General features: G+C 34.9%; 3 protein-coding genes across 9 annotated transcripts in view; 1 reads left to right on the top strand and 2 right to left on the bottom strand.

The window, feature by feature from the left end:
* Positions 1 to 1,646: 1,646 nt before the first annotated feature.
* Positions 1,647 to 5,886, bottom strand: LOC135652673 (uncharacterized). Of its 2 annotated transcripts, none has more exons than XM_065173793.1 (7): positions 5,700 to 5,886; positions 4,678 to 4,766; positions 4,513 to 4,588; positions 3,811 to 3,860; positions 3,429 to 3,737; positions 2,590 to 2,628; positions 1,647 to 2,145 (listed from the first exon to the last, which is right to left on the bottom strand). In XM_065173793.1, exons 1-7 carry the CDS (start codon positions 5,836 to 5,838, stop codon positions 1,960 to 1,962), a joined length of 888 nt encoding a protein of 295 aa, XP_065029865.1. In that variant the 5' UTR covers positions 5,839 to 5,886; the 3' UTR covers positions 1,647 to 1,959. The 2 variants fall into 2 exon arrangements, with proteins under 2 accessions (XP_065029865.1, XP_065029866.1); XM_065173794.1 differs by having other exon boundaries at positions 3,447 to 3,737.
* A 1,369-nt stretch (positions 5,887 to 7,255) lies between these two features.
* Positions 7,256 to 10,703, top strand: LOC103971729 (GTP-binding protein YPTM2). The gene is made up of 8 exons (XM_009385826.3): positions 7,256 to 7,438; positions 8,329 to 8,401; positions 9,073 to 9,120; positions 9,206 to 9,253; positions 9,620 to 9,691; positions 9,829 to 9,984; positions 10,248 to 10,351; positions 10,435 to 10,703. The coding sequence occupies exons 1-8, from the start codon at positions 7,425 to 7,427 to the stop codon at positions 10,529 to 10,531; spliced, it is 612 nt and encodes a 203-aa protein (XP_009384101.1). The 5' UTR covers positions 7,256 to 7,424; the 3' UTR covers positions 10,532 to 10,703.
* Positions 10,704 to 13,205: 2,502 nt separating this feature from the next.
* The window catches only part of LOC103971728 (protein VASCULAR ASSOCIATED DEATH 1, chloroplastic-like), a 16,182-nt gene continuing 7,554 nt past the window's right edge, over positions 13,206 to 21,833 (bottom strand). For all 6 annotated transcript variants that reach the window (XM_009385825.3, XM_065172997.1, XM_065172993.1 and 3 more), the window contains 9 exons: positions 21,775 to 21,833; positions 21,590 to 21,676; positions 21,422 to 21,476; positions 19,427 to 19,493; positions 15,994 to 16,090; positions 15,048 to 15,109; positions 14,915 to 14,957; positions 14,524 to 14,825; positions 13,206 to 13,689 (listed from right to left, as the gene is read on the bottom strand). The exon at positions 21,775 to 21,833 is cut by the window's right edge and continues 29 nt beyond it. In XM_009385825.3, the coding sequence (XP_009384100.2) occupies positions 13,453 to 13,689; positions 14,524 to 14,825; positions 14,915 to 14,957; positions 15,048 to 15,109; positions 15,994 to 16,090; positions 19,427 to 19,493; positions 21,422 to 21,476; positions 21,590 to 21,676; positions 21,775 to 21,833 (1,009 nt within the window). In that variant the 3' untranslated portion in view covers positions 13,206 to 13,452. The remainder of the gene's footprint in view (positions 13,690 to 14,523; positions 14,826 to 14,914; positions 14,958 to 15,047; positions 15,110 to 15,993; positions 16,091 to 19,426; positions 19,494 to 21,421; positions 21,477 to 21,589; positions 21,677 to 21,774) is intronic.

Genomic DNA, 21,833 nt, shown 5'->3' with positions numbered 1-21,833 from the left:
ATTATATTTTGTAGGGATGTGGATGAAGAGGCAAACTTAGAAAAGGAGAGAACAGACAGACAGATAGATGCTTAGCGAGGGACATTAGGTTGGCAATGGCAAGTAGAGATAAGCTTGACTTATATATGTGCAAGTAAAAGTAAACAGATGAATGGCCTCCGTGTAGGTGATGTATTATAGTTTTGTCTAATTGGTGGTCTGTAGATGATTTCGAGAACCCCTATCGATTAACTTTGTCCGTAGGGTTGTCTTTCTTTTTAAACTCAAAGGTTCATTGATTAGTCATATTTTCTTCATTATTAGTATGACATATGTACTGATCATATTGAGAAAAAATTAAAATATATTTTCTTAATTTTTTATTCTTTCTTTCAAGATTGATACCAAAATCTAATATATATCGAAATTTTGACATTCGGTACACTGATATGGATCAATAAAATATTGATTCCAGCTTATTGATAGATTATTGATACACAAAATTATGAATATATATATATATATAGTAAAAAAATGGAATGCAATTTTTATTCTCTTTAAAAAAAATAAAAGAACATTAAAATTATCAAGATGGGCCAACTGTTTCCATTTTGGTATGAGTCATTAATATTAAAGAGACAAATTTTGTGGAAAAGCATTGGATAACAAAGAACCTGATATGATTCCTTATTTGTGAAGTACTTATCAATAAATATTATATATATATATATATATATATATATATATATATTAATATGATGTTGATGTATCATACTCATGTATCAAACATTAAGAATTTCAAAACCTCACTCAATAATTTTGAAAGAGTGCTAACCAACTTAGCTAGTAGAGACTGTCATATATCATCAGGAATCAAAATTGTCATTTGAAAAGAAAGAAAACAAAAAGAAATATGAATGATACAAAGAGGTGGGGTGGCTCCCCTCTCCTTCCATAATTCATTCTGCAGGAAACAAATCTGCATGTGACTCTCCACCATCCTCGATGTGGGGCCTTTGAAAAGCTTTGGTTGCACACTGCCATGCACCAATAATATATTGCGTCTGCCGGGCTTGCTGGATGATAGCACATGCCAAAGCTTCCAAGAAAACATGGACGCAGTTCATAATGTGATTGGTATTCAGGTTGGCACACACAATTTCTGCAGCCAGTGGGACAAAATGGGATTATATGTAGCCATGATTCCGGGGATTTTATTTTCCCAAGAAAAAGAACAAACAACACAAATCAGGTCATAAATGATAAACAGGTAAGATCGTATTGGATCAGAGGACAGACAGGTGATGTTGTATCGAACATCACATAACGTAGACGCCCATGCTGATCCATTAACTTGAAAGCCAAGCAGAAAGTGGTTCTTTGATGCATGATAGGAGAACACTCTTGTTAAGTTTTAAGGCTTGCACAATTTACCTGATCAGCTCACTTTGAGGTGGCAGCAACTGCTTGGCCATTCTGCTTGCAGTACCTGCAATGTATGAAGTTGCAGAGTTACAATGTCTTAAGCAGTACCTGCTTTGATCATTCCTGAAAGTTTCCAGGTATACATCCAAACCATACTTCGAATAATCACAAAGCACTTACCTATCAATGTGACTGTGGACCTCACTCAGTCCACAAATCTTCCCCTTTCCAAAAAAAAGTCATGAGATGAGATGTGTCCATCATTATAATGCAATCTTTAAACATGCTATTCTCATGACCCTGACCATAGAAAGTGGCACTCGTTTTCAACAGGTTTATGTGAAACAGCAAGCCATTGCATATTTTTGATGACTTGTTACTGTCACTCAATTCAGCCATAACTAGTCAAAACCTGATGAATCTAAGTAATTAATGCACATCTTTCTGGCTTACGATGATCGGAACAGCCTACAGCAAAACAACTTGAGACTGGCGGGACCATGACACCAGAATGGGCAACAGATGCATGCTGACATTACGACAGTGTGGTGAATGTTATCTTGCTGATCTTCTTCTTCTACGGCACTCGAAACAGTCAGAACATGGGTAATAAGCTTTTCTTCTATTGTCTTTCTTGGCTTGAAGCTTGGACAATGGAACTTTAAAGTCCTCCGCAAGTATTTGTCGTAGGATCTGGTTCTCCTCGATCAATTCTTCGATAACTTGCTGGTGCTTCAGCAGCTGTTTGCACAAGAAAGTATATTGGTTGAGTTGAGAATGCATCCATATGTTGGTATCAGAAGAAACATGCTTTTCTAAATGAGGTTTTGTGAAAAAAAATCTCATACACATCCTTTCGACAAGGTCCCTGTTCTAAAGCTAATCCTTTTGATCTGAATAGTTCCGATCAAGCTACTTTATGAGTCATGTTCCATTAAGTAATATTCATTGGAGACTTTTATATCAATTATAAAACAAAACAAGTCAATTATTCATGGATTTTTGACATCAATTGTAAACCATAAACTAATCGAATTTAGAAAAAACAGTCAAAACAAAGTCCCTTGATTGTGTGGGTGGTTACATAAATTGTCAATTAACCAGCCACATATGAAACATGGGCATAGATATACAATATCATTATTTATCAGGTACTAAAACAAATGAGGAAACATGACTACTTACTATTTGAAGTACATTATTTTCTAAGCGCAAATCTCCAGCCTGTAAAAGAACACAAGTTAGAACAAAACAATTACAATATAATATCATCTTATCTAGTTCAGTAGACAATTCAACATCTCAACCGGATAATGGCCAAGAGGAAGCAGCAAAGCAACCAAGTATTTGCATTTCCAAACCAACATAAAGACTGGCATCTGGATTTCACTCATTTTGATATGTTCTTGTCATCTATTCTCTGATATACCAGAGATCATAGACTTAAACCTGAATTAAACTTGAAAGTTTTCTCAAAAACTAATAAAAACTACATAAGATTCTAATATGCCAAGGGCAGTAGGAAATATCCAAGCCAGATAAATATTTTAGCATAAATTGAGCAATAGATCATTATATCCTACATAATCAATTCCCCAGCACCACTAAGTAGACACGCTAAAACACAAAGTGTGCATGTTCAGGTGAAAAGCCAAAGAAATTTGGAAAGCATGTAAATTATCCTGGATCCATTCCTTTTTGGTAATACTGCAATGATAAGGAAAAAAAACCAGAACATCTGCTAAACACAAAGTGTAAGATATTACAGAGTATCTTTTCGGTTAGAACGATTCTGCTAAAAATATTTTCAGACAAACAAAGTATGGAAGGTAAATGCAAGATGCTGCTTGCTCTTCATAGATGAAACGAACAAAATATCTGAGATTATCTGCTGCAGTATATTAATTATTTCTCAATAATAGCATATATATTTAGAATAGATGGGAATAAGCTGAGTTATAGAAAGTGGCTGACTCAAAAATCAGTAGCATAAGTTGACTGCAGTATCTAAATTGCTCATGTACCACTTCACTAAGTTTGACCTCAGCATCCTTGAAAAGTGGATCCTGCATGAAATTGTTGATAACTTTTTCAGTTCGATTTGTAACTGACTTTTCTGATAGTGTTGCTTTTGATGCGTGAGAAATATTAGTAGCTTCTTCAGCAGGTCTTTCATCATGCGTTGAATATCTAAGGGTGCTGACTTGTGCATTTCCAACAGGAGTTCCATTTAGCAGATTGATGCTGTTTTGACCAGGACTTGGGATGATACCTTGGACAGAAGATAAGCCAGGTATACTTCCTAGATTCATCATGATCTTCCCCATGACTTCCTGATAATCACAAAGTCACTTTAGAAAGCATTGTACACACACACACACATAATTGAATTAACACCGGCAATACCCCAAAACAATTCTGGATCCGGTTAACCACACCAGGCTTCAAGGCAATTCCTGTCACATGAAAATCAACATTTACTGCCTAAATTTCACATTGACTCTGCAAAAAAACTTGTCTTGACACTCTAAGCTGGAAACAACAGAAATATATGTTGGTCATGAAATGTCAATTTGAAATCCAAGCAAAATCCACCAGAGAACAAATTTCAATTCTTGTGGTTAAAATTGAAAGAAAAATTGCCAGAATACTATGTTGGTCATGAAATGGTGAACAAAAGTACCAAGATCACAAATTGATTTAATACTTTAAACTCGATAAAAAAAAAATCTGTTCCTTGAGATCATGGAAAGTAGATAAAATTTATCACCATTTCATAAAAAAGACAAATCTAATCTCATGGGCTATCAAAAGTAGATATAATCTGTTCCTTCAGGGAGGGAGGAACACTATGCTACTTACCAATCTAATCTCATGGGCTATCAGAAAATAGATATAATTTGTCACCATTTCATAAAAAGACTAAATAAATATGTTGAAATAGCAATCCTGTTTAAGATATAAAAGCATATAGGTTACATCTGATAAAAATATCATTATATTTAACTTTGAAAAGAAAACTACATTATCCGGTAGAAGAAATATAAGAACAAAGTTTAAGTAAATTTTTAAACAATTTATAGGTCAGAATTCTAGTAAAACACATACCTACACCAAAACCATGGCCTATACCCACCCCACATCCGATACCAACTTCGATGTTCTTCAATCCCAATTTCTTCAGCTACATGAGAAGACTAATAAAAGTGAGAATAAATACAGTTTAGCGTACAAGAGTTTTCAAAAATATATAAAACACAAATATGTCCTTACAGAACCATTAACATGTCTGCCAACACCAGAAAAAGCATCAGTGGCACCTCTAGCAGCAGTCAAGACTTGCTGAACTGCTGGTATTGCACCTGCATTGCAAATGTTTATATGTTTGTTTGCATGAATATCAACATAATAGCAACTGAACACAAACAACAAAAATCTTAATAATAAGAAATTCTTGGTTGATTTAGTAAGTCATTTCCTCCAAGATAAATATAACAGATTTTACATATAGATTCATCACATGTCCATAGATACCTAAGACAATGACAAATCAGTTTCAAACATGCAGCCCTACAGAACTATCAAAATTCCGCGTAATTGATTTCATTGTTGACAATACATGAGACTAACCATCTTAAGGAATTAACATCCCACAGATCAAACCTTGGAGTAAGAGATGTGACATTTAGAAGAATAACGAGGAATGCTGATATCATATTGTTGATACCTAATGCAAACAGATCAATACTTTATCAGACTTTGTAAATTTAATATAGCAATTCTAAAGAACAGATGTAGTATTACACTGTTCACACTCAATAATTCCACTCGTTTTTCAAAAACAAAAAACTTGTGTAAATTAGTATTTCAAGCCAATTACCAACAGCATCAGAGAAATGAAAGTGCCCACTTAAATCAAACTAATGTTTCACGCAAGCATAAACAAACATATCAATAGCAATAACCGGGAAGTTCAACTGCTGGCACATACAACCACTTCACCTTCGCTCAAACAAAATTAGAACCACAAATAAAAATGAAACTATAGGTAAACAGTAAGAGGCGGTTAACACCATGCTGCCACAAAATCCATGCTCGCACATAACATGTTCGTGAATTTTCCCAAAAGGAGTAAGTTCACGGGCAGCAAAAGATCACCAAATCGAACCCTATGATAGCGAACAACAATCAATCCAGCCGCATATTCGCAGACCCATCGCCTTTAAGGAAACGGACATAGGTGCGGCTGCATCCGGCAGCGGCGGGAGAAGGGTGATATGGAAGAGTCGCATTACCTAGATATATGGGTCGCCCGATGCCGATGCCGACCCCGCAGCCTATGCCGAACCCCGTGAAGACCTGCGCAACCTTGAGGGAGAAGGGGTTCTCCACCCGGATCGGTAAACTCCTATTGGAAGTACGCGTAGCTTCCATTGATACCGCCGGAAAAGGTCACACGAACCAAACCAACGCCGCGTTCGAGCCCCAAGAATACTACATATATATATATATATATTAATTATGCACTTGGGATCGATTATATAGACTTTTTATTATTTAATTATGTAAATAATCAAATAAAGAACAATATATTATTTATTATGATATATAATAAGAGTGATTTTTTGAAAAAAAAAAATCTCTGTTTTTCTATTGTCCCTATTTTGAGAATTCGTTAATACTGCTCTCCTTTTTACCTAATAACTGGTTCAATTATGATGTTTTCAACATCATTATTGTGTTGCAGTGTTCTAGTGTTTGCCAAAAATATTATAATATTTATTTATGCATCAATTCATGAGAAAATAGAGGAGAAAAAAATATGACTCGTTATCAAATTATGAATATTATAGGTATTAGATGAAAATATGGGTTCTATTAAAGAATTTTGAAAATATATTTTTTTATTGGTAACTCCCTTTTTATTATTTACAATCATATATTTATTTTTAAATATTTCTAAAATACCTACTCTATAAAATGGGCGTAAATTGCCTCTTACTCTTACTTTTCCTCCTCGATTCGATTGGTAGTGATTTGAGCTAGAGCAGGTAACAATTGTGGGGAGCATACGACCTCTCACGAGAATTGAAGATGGAAGTGGCAACAACTGATGTACCTAATTGTTTGGGTAATCATCAAAATTTGATTTATCTTAACGCCCCTATAATGTTAGAAGTTTATTTAAAAAAAATTATAGAAGAGAAGAGCATGTCGCTAGCATGATAAAGATTTATAGTGTTCATATACATGAAGACGAGGGAACTATAAATATAGACACTAAAGATAGCGTCAATGCCATTGGCATCGAGCGAATAGGCAACAAGTGACAAACTAATTAGCATTCATTAACAACGAGCGAATAAAATAAGGGATTATGGGAAAAAAAAGAAAAACATAAGATCGATGATAAAAGAGTTATAAATAGAAAAAGAATATTTTATTATTTTAAAAAATCAATAGCAAGGAAATTAAAATGATAAAAATAGGTTGTGAATAGCAAGCTTCGTTCTCAAAACGTGTGTAAGGAGAGTTTTTCCTATAATTCATCAAATTATAATAATTTGAAAAAAAAATATTTTTTTGTATAATTAATTAGAATATGTCTATCGCTGCGTTGGAGGATTGAAACGAGGGCGGTGGTTGAATACACGACTCCAATTTATGAATCGGGAACCATTCGTGGCCTAAGTTATGGCGGGGAAATACCGGAGGAGATTCGTGTCCCAACTGACCGCGGCGGGCTCATGATGAACTGGAAAGAGGATCTCAGCCGTCGATAACGTTCACCTGCTCGTCTCGCGCTCCGCTTCCCTACGTCGCCCCTATTTATTCACGCCTCGACCCCCCCTCTCCATTTTCTTCTCCCTCTTCGATCGTCTTGATCTTTGGGGTTCCGGAAACCCTAGGGGAGGCGAAGGGACTCGGAGCCTGTAATCTACCCGTTCTCCCGTGAAATCTCTTCGGAAACTGTCAGGAAGACCACAGCCGTCGGCGTTGCGCCCTCTTCAGCCTCAGCCATGAATCCGGAGTAGTAAGTGTTATGATCATAACTCTGATCTCTACGTTGATGCTAATGATTGAATCGCTTTGGATTTGATCGCAAGCTTGTTATTGGGTCGGTTATGGATCCAGCGGTTAGGGTCTGTGAGTTGAGAATCCGATGACGGAGCTTCTGATGGACCCGGAATTCTCAGTTGTCTAGTTAGGATTTCGTGATCCTAGCCTTCGATCATGAATTCGCGCTTTAGATCGGCCATGTTGACCTGCAGTATATAATCGGATCTGGCGGGTGTGGTTCGGGATCTGTTGATTTTGATGGGTGTAGATCCCAGTCTAGGGGTTGATCCTTGACCCCGCTTGATTTCGTTCGTCCAAGTTGTAGTAATAAGCTTGATTGATTGACCTATTTAATGATTGTTGCAAAATGTATCTGAAGTTATATGTCGAACTTGAAGGTTATCGATTTATTTTGGTCCTCATGGGTTACGCAACATTTTAGTTATCAATCATCATTGCCTTTATTTCGTTCTATAGATGTTTCAGGGAATTGGTTTGGTTGTTTCCTTGAGAAGTGAAATATGTTGAGTCGAGTGTGAGCAGGTGGTTCTGATTAGGAAGGGCCTATAATGAACTTGACTGTCAAGGCATTTATATTATTTATAATTGCTTTGTATTTGCTTTGGTATGTGAGCCTGATAAGGAAGCGTGATGACCTGATGAAGTTTTGCCTTTATATTTTGACAGTCGTTTGGCTTTCTCCGTACGATGGTACCAGTTGTGTTCTTGCAAAGATGTTATGTTTAGTCAACTAATTTGCAAATTAAATTTTCCATTGCAAATAAGTTACTTGTGATTTAGCTAAATAGGGCCACCGAGGTCATCTTTTTGTACGAAGCTAACTTTTTGGCATGTTTTTTGCAGTGACTATCTATTCAAACTTTTGCTTATTGGGGATTCGGGTGTTGGAAAATCATGCCTCCTCTTAAGATTTGCAGTAAGGAGCAAGCATGTGTTTTGTTTAATATTATCTCTTGCATATTAGAAATTTCTGAACTTGGATCTCATGGTTCAATTGCATGGTTTTGCAACCAGTTCTTTCCCATGAGATATACAAGAGGAGTCTTCATTTGTTTTAGCCGTTACAAAGCAGTTGCAAGATAACATTTTGTTAATAGTTTTAGTCCAATGACACTTTGAATGTCCAATACTGATGGTATTCTGTATCTACACATGAAGTCTTTTGGTTCTATATGGGAGTTTTGGTATCTCGGAATAAGTCTTTTCACTTGAATGACTTATGGATCTGATTGGTTTGGAATAAGGAAGATAACCGTGTACATTGATTTCATTAATTAAATGTTCTCTTGATGATATGCATACAAACTGAGGCACCACTATATTTTCATTGTTAATCTGAAGATTACCGGCTGTTAACTTTATTTGTTGTGTAGTTCTGACAAAAGTTGATTATCAGTTTATTGCTTTGGCATAGGAATAAGCACCTACGCTGGGCCACTCACCAAAAAATATTATAATCTTGAGAAGTAGCAGGTTTCATGCTTATGCTGAGGTGCAAAATATGCAAAGGCAGTAGCTCTTGACTGCACAAGGTGATTACATTCGTTCAGAAATTATGGCATGACCTATTTTAACATTTCTTTGTAGGATGATTCTTACCTGGAAAGTTACATTAGCACCATTGGAGTTGATTTTGTAAGTAAGCTCTATCTTATTTATACAGAATCAACAAAACGCTTTGACTAAATCATCTAAACAATGGTATCATTTCTTTCTCTAGAAAATTCGGACTGTCGAGCAGGATGGGAAGACCATTAAGCTTCAAATCGTGAGTTTATTCACCATGATGCTTTTATTGTGTATTCGTTATGATATTGTATATCTGGTGTATCATAGATCTCTGGCAAACCAATACATCATATTTTCTACTGTGGTGTTGATTGGGTCTGTTGGTCCTGTGAAGACATGTCTTAGTACGATATGTTTGTGGAGGTTCACGATACCAAGTCCCGGTTGTCAAATCCTTGTCGAACTGAGAATTTTTGCAAATGCATTTCATTTTTCATTTGAGATCTGCAGATGTCGACTGTCAAGACAGCTCTCTCTTGATGAATTAGTTATCTGATATAGTTATGCTTTGAGAAGTAGCAATTTTATATTTCTTCCTTGATGAACCATTTTCTTGTGGTTGCAGTGGGATACTGCTGGGCAAGAGCGTTTCAGAACAATTACAAGTAGCTACTACCGAGGTGCCCATGGTATCATTGTGAGTCTAATCAATCGATTTACGAATAAGTCAATTTGAACTTATTTATTGTTCTAATTAATAGTCAATCTGACAATCTATCTGTTCTTTGTATGTGTGAAACGTTTTGAAAGTGTCTGCTCATTCTCGAGTTGCAGGTGGTCTATGATGTGACAGACCAGGAGAGCTTCAACAACGTGAAGCAGTGGCTAAATGAGATTGATCGTTACGCAAGTGACAGTGTGAATAAGCTTTTGGTTGGGAACAAGTGTGATCTTACTGCAAACAAAGTTGTCTCTTACGAGACAGCTAAGGTAATTTAGTACTCTTACTAGCCTGCTAGCAGCTGCAGGAGAACCATGCTTTTTAATGCACCAATATTTGTATCAAAAAATATCATGCCATGAGATTATGGTTCCACCAGTGACATAAATTACATTTTCTTTTAGCACTTGACAGGCACGAATCATTTGAGTATCCTACGTTGACCACTTGTGTGATTCATTATGGTATACCACTGACAAATACTTGGGTTACTCTTTTTTTTTTTGTTTTTTTTACTCCTGTGATCATATAGGCTTTTGCTGATGAAATCGGTATCCCTTTTATGGAAGCTAGTGCAAAAAATGCAACTAATGTTGAGCAGGCATTTATGGCCATGACCGGTGCCATAAAGAACAGGTGTCTCAACTTTTCATCAACAGTCATTTATTTTTGCGAAGTTTTGGTTGGTGGCCCATAGTAATCAAGACTCGTGGATGCAGGATGGCCAGCCAACCAGCTCTTAACAGTGCCAAGCCACCAGCAGTGCAAATACGTGGACAACCTGTCAACCAAAAGAGCACATGCTGCTCGTCTTAAAGGTGTTTTGACGGTGGCATACATCAACTACTTACTATTCAGATCGATTGATGCTCTCTCTCTATGGTATCTTATTTGGGAATTGTCAAGCATTATTCAATTCATTTCTAGTTATCAATCTTGTTCAAGCTGGATACTCGGTAATATACTCTGTTTGGCCGTCGTCTCTTCAGCTCTTGCTAGTGTGGTCCGATAACCTCTTTGTATCCAGTACATCAGGTGCCGATGGCCGATGGATTAGAGTTATCCTGGCATCATCAACTTAGGTGGCTTATCGTTTTTATCCATGATTTTGATTATCATTGTTATTCATTTATTTTGAGGTATTTTAATCTCTTGAGGGACATACGTTTCACAAACTCGCTGTATCCGCCCCTCCTTTTACACGGAGAGTTGGTTTTTTTTTTTTTTTTTTTTCTCTCTCTGATTTATCTGGCAATTGTCTTTTCTTGTTATTGCTTTATTAAAAAAAAATATCATCCTTCTATGATTTTATTTTTGTTAAATATTTTTTTATTTATTTTCCAACCTTATTAGTATAATTTATCTTTGCAATATTTTTTTTATTCTTTGACCAATGAATCAGCGGCCCAAGACTGTCTGATTAGTCTGCCGTTGAAACTATTGTGCTATTTCTCATCCGTACAACCGGTAGATACTAAAAAATCAATGACAATAATTACATGCGAATAATAAAAGATCATGACAGAGCAGCAGTGAAAGATGGCATCACAACGGGAAAAAACTATGATGCCAACCCAAATAGGCTTTCCTTTTCTTTCGTTCTATGCACCATTCTTCTTCGATTAGAGTTGAGGAACTGCCACCCTCTCCGGGTTACACAAATTGTGATCCCTATAGTTTAAAGCGTATTGGTGACCCAGACCCAAACGTCTTTGTTGTATTAATTATGTATGTTAACCTTAACCTTTATTGTTAGTTATTCTTAGTATTTTGATCCATATTTTTTAAAAAATTATATTGACATTTTTATTCGTCGATTTTACTAACAAAAAAAAAATAATAAAAGATATAAAAGATAATTTTAACATTCGTTGATGATAGTGGATGATATCGATGGTGGTAAATGGTAACATTACTGGAGGGTCGTAGGTGACTATTGCAGTTAAAGAGAGTGGTAACGAAAGGTGAGTCATTGTGCATCTACGTTGATGTCGATGTAATTATCTAGCGACCTTTTCGCCCCTCTAGATCTGCATTAGCATCGACACAATTGTTGAGCAACGTTGATGTAGATGTATATACTGAATGGTGAAATGGCCATTGATGTAGATGACACCACTCGGTAATTGCATTCAACATAAGTACAGAATGATTCTCATCTCTTATGTCGTTCTCTCATCCACAAATGCCGACACAGATACAAAACAGTTCTCACCTCTTGCATCGTTTTCTTCATCCACAATAATCATTCATAATCTCTAGTGGTACCATCATCCGTCACTACCAACACTATACACCACCGTCAATTGAAACATTAAAATTTTTTTCTATTTATTTATATTTTCGTTAATAAAACCAATAATATTATGTAATATGTAATTAGTCTAACGATCGAATGAAAGAGCAATTATGAAGAAATAGAAAATACCAACTTTAATATTGCGTGTGAAACATTCTAGCAGTTGATGCATTATTATCGAAGTGATGGATTTAATGGCCGGATCCATATTTGAACGTTTACTACCTAATTTAATATAATAAAGATTAGAAAAAAAAGTAATGCATTAGATATGCCATAATCAACCAAACCTCATGCAATTGGCACATTATTAACATGAAACCTTAAGAACCAAGGACAAGATAAAACATAAAAACATGGGTAACAATCTTGCATCATATTAGAAATGAGCCATTGCTCCAAATTTATCCTATAACACAAGGCAACAATAGTCATCAAATTAATCACTTCTGTTAGCACATGTTCAATTTCATGCTTAAAAACAATGATTACCATTCTAACGCTGTATATTCTTAGATTTAGCGAAATGAAAATTAATAATCCATTCAAGTAAAACCAAGATAATAGTTTTGGATCATTCTGGAAACGAGATCTTCCCAACTTAGCATAAAGATTATACTGGATTAAAAATCAAGTGTACCGCATAGCCCAAAAAGTGCATTCATTCATTTTGAACAAAGTCAACTCACATGAGTCTTTTCTTAAGGAAAATTGACAAGAAACTAATATGACTATTAGAGACGCATAACTCAAATGCCTGCATTAATTTCATGTGTGACCAAAATATTTATTAAGAATTCTCAACTTTAAAGGTTGACGACAGAATATATGATAAACGAGATCAAAATCGATGACTAAAAGTCAAAAGATAGAGAGCTAAAAGAAGAACGGTCCAAAAAGTTCCACTTTTCACAGGAGTAATGATTTGACTCTAACGTACCAACAATAGCCCCAAACACTATTAATAATAATCATAAGTTTTAATTATTTAAAATCGATTACATGAATCTTTTATCACATATTAAAAAGCAATAGAAATATAAAATGAAAGAAAAAAAAAAAACAAACAAACAAACTACAGCCCCGAACCATATATATAAAACATAGGAGAGAGATCGATCGAAGTCAGATGGATGTCGAGAATATACCTCAAAGATTGTTCGAACTTCCAAGTATATAATCTTTTGAAGAGAACAAAAATGATCGAAACCATGAAATACATAAAAGAAGATACAGTTTCAAAACTGAATTAGTTAACGCTAAATTTGCTTTACATAGTTCATGTACAGAACTGAATTATATAAAACAACCTTGAAGAAGAGCATCTAGATTATGAAAAAGCTCAAGTTTGGGCAGAGCCTGGGCACATCACCTAGAATGACAAACTTACTAGTCAGAGGTTCTGTTCATATGTGGCTCCATGATATCTATTTTGTAGTCATGACTTTGCCTTTAATTGCTCAAGACTTTGAAGATGAGACTTCAATAGTGTGTATTCTTGACGCATCCTCTCCAATCGAGATTCTACCGTAATCATTTCTTCCTTTAGGTAGATGAAGCGCTTCTCCAACCACTCTATGTTCTCCACATGATCGATACCAACATCTCTTACATAGTTTCCATGGGTAACCAGATTGACTTCAGGAACTCTAGTTAGAAGAAGAATGATGCTTAACTGCAAGTAACCAAAGAGTCAATTCTGCAGGATCACTAGATTTGCAGACTGGGGAACACATTCAATTGCATAATAACCAATATTATGTCATATTCCAAATAAACAAGCATTACCTAATTGCATGATGGACAAAATCATTCTAAGAATATAAAAATCTCAGAAAACAGAACCACACGCCTTCAATATCAATTTCTTCCAAAGAATCTAAAATCAATGTCCCATAATACCACCCAGTTCCCAGTTCCATTGATGTTTAATCAAGAGATTCTGCAAAAGTTTTCTGAAAAAGATCTACTTAACTATTCATATGAAAAGCAACACTCAATAATTTGACCAAATGGAAGTTCACAAAGTTTCAAGGAAACAGACTGTACAACAATCTTTACTCAAAATGGTGCTTCAAGCGATCAAGGATGGCAATTGTTGATACTACCCACTAACCTGGCATGATGCTAGCAGGACAGTATTGATCTTGTATGAACTGTAAACATGTTGACACAACTAACTGAACTAAAAGAATAACTTAGTCTGCATTTTGTGATCTGTTAACCAAAATTAACTCAATTAACAAGGTCAGCACAAGGCATTTTAGCTTCCATGTCAAATTCTATACCTCTGCAGGCTTTTAACGACATAGCAAAAGATACTAATAAATGGAAAATCAAATTGCACAAGAAGACTATTAATCCATCCCTCATAGAAAATCAAACGGCATTAATTTCTGGTGAAACATTGGAAAATAGTGTCACTAAATGATGACAAAGCATCACATAGCCAAAAAGCAGCTACCTGCCTGCAGTGCATAAAAACCATGACAGAAGGTAAAGAACTTGCCTGCATCAAGATAAAAACAATAAATGCCACGGCTAAAACCAAAGCCAACTGATTTTGCATCTTGATACATGAAATGAAGGTTGCCCACGATTCTTTAAATATAGATGTCAGCAGAGGAAATCTTTCAGACTTGTCTTTCATATGATCGTCAATCCCTGAGTTACAGTTTATAGTCTCATGGATGTTCCTTATAATATCTGTAGACTTTAATGTTGAATTTGCTATTGACCCTTCAAGCTTTGATGGATTCTCAAATTTGATGTCATTATCTTGAACAATGCATGTGTTCGGCTCAGAAATTCCTGTTATTATCACAAAAGATAATCATTAAATGGCCTAAGAATAGTCTTTTTAAATACATTTTTTGTGTTCACCACTTCAGAACACAAACCTTTCAATCGTTCCATGTTCTTTTCCTTCAATATTTCACGAGCCTAGAACATGTAAATATTCAAGATTAGCTCTTTCCTTCCATATTCTAGCATGGAAAACTTGAGATGGATTTTTCACCAATAAAAACTTACAATGTTCATCCAAGTAGCATAAACTTCTCGACACTCCTCCATAGTTGATTGTTCTATTTTCCCTAGAAAATAATACTCAAACATCAAAAGTAACAACTAATATGTTTCACTAAATTAATTACAATAGGCTAACATTAAAATCCCTCAGTTCAGTCAACGACCACATTAATCTGAAATTGAATAACTGAAAATTAATTTATTAAGACAACAATTCAATGCTTAAAACTTCAAACAATAAATAAAAGAGGCAATTAATCCATATAATGACACACAAAAAGCTACAAATCTGTCATCAACAAATTTCAGGTTCAATCATTACCAGAAATAAGCACATTAGAGCCAAGAAATGGAAAAGGAGAACATGGTGGTAACAAGCAGCAGGTATGTGTCTACAAGAAATGGAATAGAAAAACATAGTGGAACGGAAGCAGATGTCATGTATATGAAGATGAGCATCAGTAGCTGCAAAATTATAAATTCCATAAGGTCAGAGAATTGAGATGCCTTCATATCTATAACTAGAACAATCAATAAGGCTGCACCTCAAATGCGACAGGATTATATGTTCGATTCATGCAATATGGCCAGCCTTAAAATTCCAAGACTACCCCCTCCAACGCAAGTTTCAGAAAGGATTTCTATGCATGATAAAACACCATTCTATAAGAATTAAAAGGATGATGTTGCAAAGATATATACTGGTCGCACAAGCTCTTTGGCACATTTCAGTCCGCTTGATGATGAGGTAAGTTATTCTGATGTGAAATTAACAACTATCCAATACAATGATAATAATGCTCATATTTAACTTTAAGCTATTGTTCTATATCAACTATATCCTTTATAAAAAAAATGAACCAGCAAACAAACCCATGATATCTGAATGTGGTCCAACAGAATAGAGCTTCTCAACGACAAAAAAATAGAAATACTTTTTCAATCATACCCTTGAAAATTGTCTTTTTTAAAAATGCAACATTAGAATATACTTTCACGGTGCAGCTATTTTCTTCATTATTATCTTGGACCACATCCCAGAATCCCTGTACACACAAGATAAATACATATTAATTGGTACTGGTTTAAAATAAAAACAATGCCACGTGAAGAGATAGAATTAGACATTCAGCTATCAGCTGCCACTTCCTGTATGACCTTCAAAAGTATTATTTTAATATGAGAAAAAAATCAACAAGAAAGAATGTCACAGGGCAACAGAACTCTGATATCAAAGGCAGGAAAACAGAAGAAATGCTAATGATTTACTTAAATCTACCAGCCTGCAGGCTGGATTGTATCCCAGTAATCAATCACTAATATGTTCCTATACTTGGGCAGAGTGATACAAGTGAGTGCTAAAAGAATGAGCCAACTGCAGCTATACTCCTGATTAAAAGAATGCAAAAGACCAAAAACAATCCTCACTCTTTCATTTGACACAGTTTTTAGATTAGATTTCAGTTTATCGTACATCAGTTCAGTTGATAACGTGTCAAAGCGATGATTGTACAAGAGATGAAAATCCAGTACATATAACAGTAAATATGATTTGGCAAAGTTACTAACGTGTCACTCAAGCGTGCGCTGGCATCTGCATAATCATGTAAGTAATAGTAGCCTAGGAAATGTTATATGAACAGAGGGTACGAACCGATATCCATATAATGCAGACACCAACTGTGTGTCCAACCTGTTTCCTCCATTCCTCAAGCCATTTCATCAGTTCCTCTCCTTTTACAACCCATTTTGGAAACCTTAGTAAGCTTGTTCGATTTTCCTCTCATAGTTTTAGCCATTTTAAATAATACTAAAGCAAAGTTTTAAATGCAGTACTGGTACCCAAGCAGGAATCTCATCAAACTGGAACATATTGATCAGTATGTAAAAAATACCTCAATAGACAAATAAAGATAAATTGTATTGGTATGTTGGTACTGACTAGCAGGATTGGCAGACTAGTATACTAGTACCAGGCCAATACAAATAAGTCAGTGGTGATCAGTAGTGTGATTTTTGAACTCATGTTCTATAGAAGGAAATTACTGCCATTTTGTAGTACTGAGGCATGTATGTATGCAGACACATTTCTAACATAGCAGGTTTCCTAACAATCCAGCATAGAATGGCTTGAAATACCAATTAACATGACAATCCTCAATGGATTCAACACTTCTTTTCAAACAAGCTAGCAACATTTAGACCCAAAGTGTTGGCTAAAACATAAACAGTAGCATCAGCAATTTTGAGATTTCAAAAATTATAGTAGTTTCAGTATCAATCTCTAGATTAAACCATAGGTATCTCATTCCATTCTCGATATGGCCAGGTATATTGTAACAATTTCTAAGTGAAAAATATTTTTTGCAACATATACCTTAAAAGAAATAATTTAGCTACACATATCTAAAACCATATTTATTTGCACCAGTGCCCTTGTTGATAAATGTTACAACTTGTAACAATTTGTTACTCTAATAATATAGATATCTGTCTGTACTACTATCCAAATAAATTTACCTGAGGAGAAGATGGGAGATGACAAGTAGGGAAAATTGCATTGTCTCCAAAGTTTAGCTCATGTAGTAGATGAATAAATCAACAAAATGAAGGATAAAAAGATCCATCAGTTTTGCTTTATGGCAACCTTTATTATTGAGGGTTTTTGACTTGAACCAAGCAGCTAAAAGGTCAAAAAGTGAATGTAGATACTACATATATCTTAAAAAGCACCTCAGATTCCAAGGTTGATCGTACTCCAGTGACATTCTGCTTTGACATTTGAAACTTTTGGACCAAAGAAACACTTATACATAAAGGTATAACATGTCAAAGGCTAACAGTTATATGTTTCCTCCCTCAATAAATCTTTTATGCTCCAAGGAAATGTGTTTCTCCGCATAGAGTTGTAACTTAAACAAATTAATTTCATAAACTGAGGATACAATTTAGAATGAGAACTAATAAGGATATGGGGTTCATTTTATTTACCTTAAGTATTTCTATGTTGTTTTTTTGTGATTGCTAGCAGATTTATCTTATAAGAAATCAAAAAGAATGTAAAATTTGTCTGACTCCAAGATAATACACAGGATAAAAACTATAATCAACTTATTACTTCTATAGCAGTTCATATCTTTTCAGAATTTCTAGTTTTAAGCATCCAAACCCTTACCTGGAACTATCGACATCAATAGTTAAAAGGGCAGAACCACAATAGAAATAGACATTGATCCTTTGGGTTAAAATATGGTAATCAAACTCATGGTTTCAAATACTGGTCAGTTCAGCAGGTACTGACAGGTACTTACAAGGCCAACTAAGGACAACACCAGGTGGTATGATTTTGTACCAGTCTGTCATGAAGCAATGCAGTCAAGGTGTTCAATGTGTGTCTATGATGCTTTTTGGATCTTATTTCCCATTGTTCTTCAGTGTTTTTGAGTGTTTTTGCATGTATGGGACAGAAAGTACTACCGTCAGCCCCATTTTGATTTGTTGCCTGTGTTTTCATTTTCTATTTTTGTCTTGTACAACTCAAAAATGTTTCCGACTGTTTGGCCATATAGGGTAAAATTGCGAAAACAACCCCGTTTTCACGTGCCATGGGTTAATTTCTGATTGACAACCTTGTGGTGCAAAACATCAATTGTCTCAACATCTCAGGGCACCGGGCAGAATGGGGCCTTGGTTATATGTTTAAGGGGTGGTGCAATGTTTTTAGTGTGCACTCTTTCTATTTAATGAAAGTGCTCGATAAACATTAGGCTGTCTTCGAGCCCCCTTTATGTGCAATCGTTTAGCCCGTTTTTGACATCCTTTGGTGCCAAATAAAAGTTGTTTGCTTTGTGTTGTTTATGATCTCAGTTATCTTATCCTTTTTGTGCACGATAGTAACATCTCGGTTATCTCTCACACATTCATATTTCTAACCTTTTCTTCTTTGTGTAGGTCCTTTGTGGATTGCACGAAATTAAGGTCTAGGCTAACCCTTGTGAACTAAGGAAGGTTGGGTGCTGCACGCCTTAAGCAATCCCAACTAAGGAAGGTTGGTACTCATTTTTTATTATTCTTGCCAACAGTACTGTGCAATATATGCAGGCATACAGTCTGGTATATACCAGTACCGTATTCTGACAATATGTAGGTGCCATTGTTTAAAACCATGGTCAATTTATACATTAAGAAAACTAAGTTAGCAGAAACATATAGGTAGGTACTGCTGCTTATGGTCCTCAAACCCAACTAACCTATCTCTATGACTGCTTGGTCTTGAAAGCATAAACAAAGCAAATGCATGATTGACATCACTTGTTTGCTGAAAACAAAAAGCAATTTTTTCAAAAGTCACAAGTATCGAAATGATGAGCTATTGACATCACCTCAACCTCAAAGTAATCACCATACGGCACATCTTGAATATTCTGTGATGTTTGGATCACCAAATGGCTGTTGCAAAAACAAAAGATCACCAGTTCAAGAAAACCTATAAAGCACAATTTTCTTAAAGAAAGCTTAAGGAGGAAGTTAGGATTAGCATATTAATAACATGGACTATAACTGTAATCAGCATAGTTACACTACTTACAAAATTGCACGACTAGGGCAGCTAGCTTTTCATGGTAAAGTAAATTATTATAATACAATTAAAATGTTACACTTTTTCTTTGATACTTTTCATGCTTCTTAGTCACCTAATCTCTCACCTACATATAAAATTAGACCAAAGAACATCAAAAATAAAACCTGCAAAGTTGCATCTAGAATTCATCAGTTTCAATTAAATAAAAGAAAAACCATAGTGGGCCTGATGTTGACTACCTGCAACAAAGATTATTAGACAAAGCCCCAAAAACGTATATAGCTTTATCCTTTCAGACTGGTTTTAACTAAAGTCACATAGTTTTGCACTCAATTATAAATATCAAATACTAAACTACCATAACATGTGCACATCACTCATGTCAAGAGTCCAAGTTATAGAAAAAGGAAGAAAAGGTGTGATGCAAAATTCATTTTGTGTTAATTTAATTTTTAGATTATTTTATTAATTTGACATTTTTTTTAAACATAATAAATTACCACATGGTAACATTTATGAGTCTGTACACTCTGCCAAGATTGTCCAAAAAGAGGCAAAAAATAATAATCAAAATGGAAGAAAAAATAAAAAAATGTGCTTGTCTGAAGATTCACCAAGAAAGGAAATCAGTTCCAATAAAAAAGCAAACAAGAAATAATGATATTACTCAAAGGAAGTCGGTTCCAGTCAAGAATCATGTACATAACGAATATTTTCTTCCAAATAAATCTGGAAGTAACATTCCTCATAGAAATAAAATGAGTGATTGATTGACCTTGTTTTAATAAATAGGATTTTCTTGAGTGTTCCATTTCCATTTTAACTTTTCTATTTTCTTCTTGTACTTAAGGGGTTTATTTAAGAATGATACAATTAAAGTTTATATTAATAAAAAGAGATTCTTCCTCCCATGGGGTAAGTTTGTTATCCACATGTGAGATGGGAGACATGGGTCTGTCATCTCTATAATTGATTACTAAAGCCAGAATGAATATGATATTAATCAAAATTTTCTTCTTCCCACATTCTAGTCTTAGTTAAAATTCTACTTTTCCATGAAATTATATTTAATAAAGAGATTTTGCATCCTTGTTCTGGTTTCTTGACCCAACTAAATACTTAAATCTCCTTTGAAACTATGCAACAGTCTCCAACCAGAATGAAGGCCTCACACTTCACATCTCCTACTGCATGATAGATTCACAACATCATCAGCATAACTTTCTTTTATTAATTTTAGTTTCAACCATCATTCTCTTTATTGTTTGCAACTATAACCCCTTCAAACAAACTGCAAGGGAAAAACTTATTTTTTCTTAAACGGCATTACTTTCTATCTTGGGTAGATTTTCAATAAAGCATATATTCTATGTGTTCCTCTGTTTTGGTTTCACTTCCTTTTTCTTAGACAATTTTGGCATGTAGTGTACAGAGATATAAAATGTTTTCATTGAGGCAACTTATTACATTTTCAAAAAAACAAAACTAATAGATTACTACAAAGATTAAAATAAAACAAAGGAATGAAATTCATCAGCATAATTCAATGGTTTCAGCAATAAATTCTAACATATGACCAAGTTGCAATACAAAACATAGCATAGTGCAACATGGCCACCAGCATATTTGCAGACCAATTCCTCAATCTTAAAATTGATATTAAACTGTGCTCTACAGCAGATATCACAAGCAACAAAATCACAAGCAACAAAAAAATGCTTGTGCCTTAAAAATTGATATTAACATCTATTACAATAATTAGAAAACAGATGCAAAAGAAAAGAGTATGTGCTACCTGTTTCTGTACACACGAAATTTCTGGACCTCCTGACAATGTCCAAATTTAGCACCTTAAAGACAACTAAAAGGAATTATGACAGATTATTTAAAGGCAGATGTAAACAAAATGCACAGAACAGCCCTATACGTATGCTCATGTGAAAGAGGAACTGTTGCACTATACCAAGATATACTTTGATGGGATGTAGAAATGAAACGTTACGGGTGTGTCCAAACTGTTCATGCCTATGCCAGGAAGTGCAATGGAAATCTGATGCACAAAAATATGAAATAACTATATGATTAACTACAACCTCTAATATGAAACAGAGCAACAAAATAGAAGATCTGTCAATAAAATAAATTTACCCTTGTCACCACATCTTGTGTGAAAATCTTTCAAAAAGTCAGCAGCACGATCACAAACA

The sequence above is a fragment of the Musa acuminata genome, chromosome BXJ3-11 (assembly GCF_036884655.1).
Source record: "Musa acuminata AAA Group cultivar baxijiao chromosome BXJ3-11, Cavendish_Baxijiao_AAA, whole genome shotgun sequence".
Taxonomy (NCBI): domain Eukaryota; kingdom Viridiplantae; phylum Streptophyta; class Magnoliopsida; order Zingiberales; family Musaceae; genus Musa; species Musa acuminata.
Note: the sequence above shows the minus strand (reverse complement) of the source record. Positions and strands in the feature narration are given on the sequence as shown.

Excerpts from the sequence above, each read along its gene's own strand:
- LOC135652673 (XM_065173793.1), bottom strand. The coding sequence starts at position 5,838 with ATGGAAGCTACGCGTACTTCCAATAGGAGTTTACCGATCCGGGTGGAG. Across the intron at positions 4,589-4,677 it reads GCAGACATGTTAATGGTTCT|CTGAAGAAATTGGGATTGAA; the intron begins GTAAGGACATAT and ends CTTCTCATGTAG. Across the intron at positions 3,738-3,810 it reads GGATCCAGAATTGTTTTGGG|GAAGTCATGGGGAAGATCAT; the intron begins GTATTGCCGGTG and ends TGTGATTATCAG.
- LOC103971729 (XM_009385826.3), top strand. Across the intron at positions 9,254-9,619 it reads AGACCATTAAGCTTCAAATC|TGGGATACTGCTGGGCAAGA; the intron begins GTGAGTTTATTC and ends TTGTGGTTGCAG. Across the intron at positions 9,692-9,828 it reads GAGGTGCCCATGGTATCATT|GTGGTCTATGATGTGACAGA; the intron begins GTGAGTCTAATC and ends CTCGAGTTGCAG.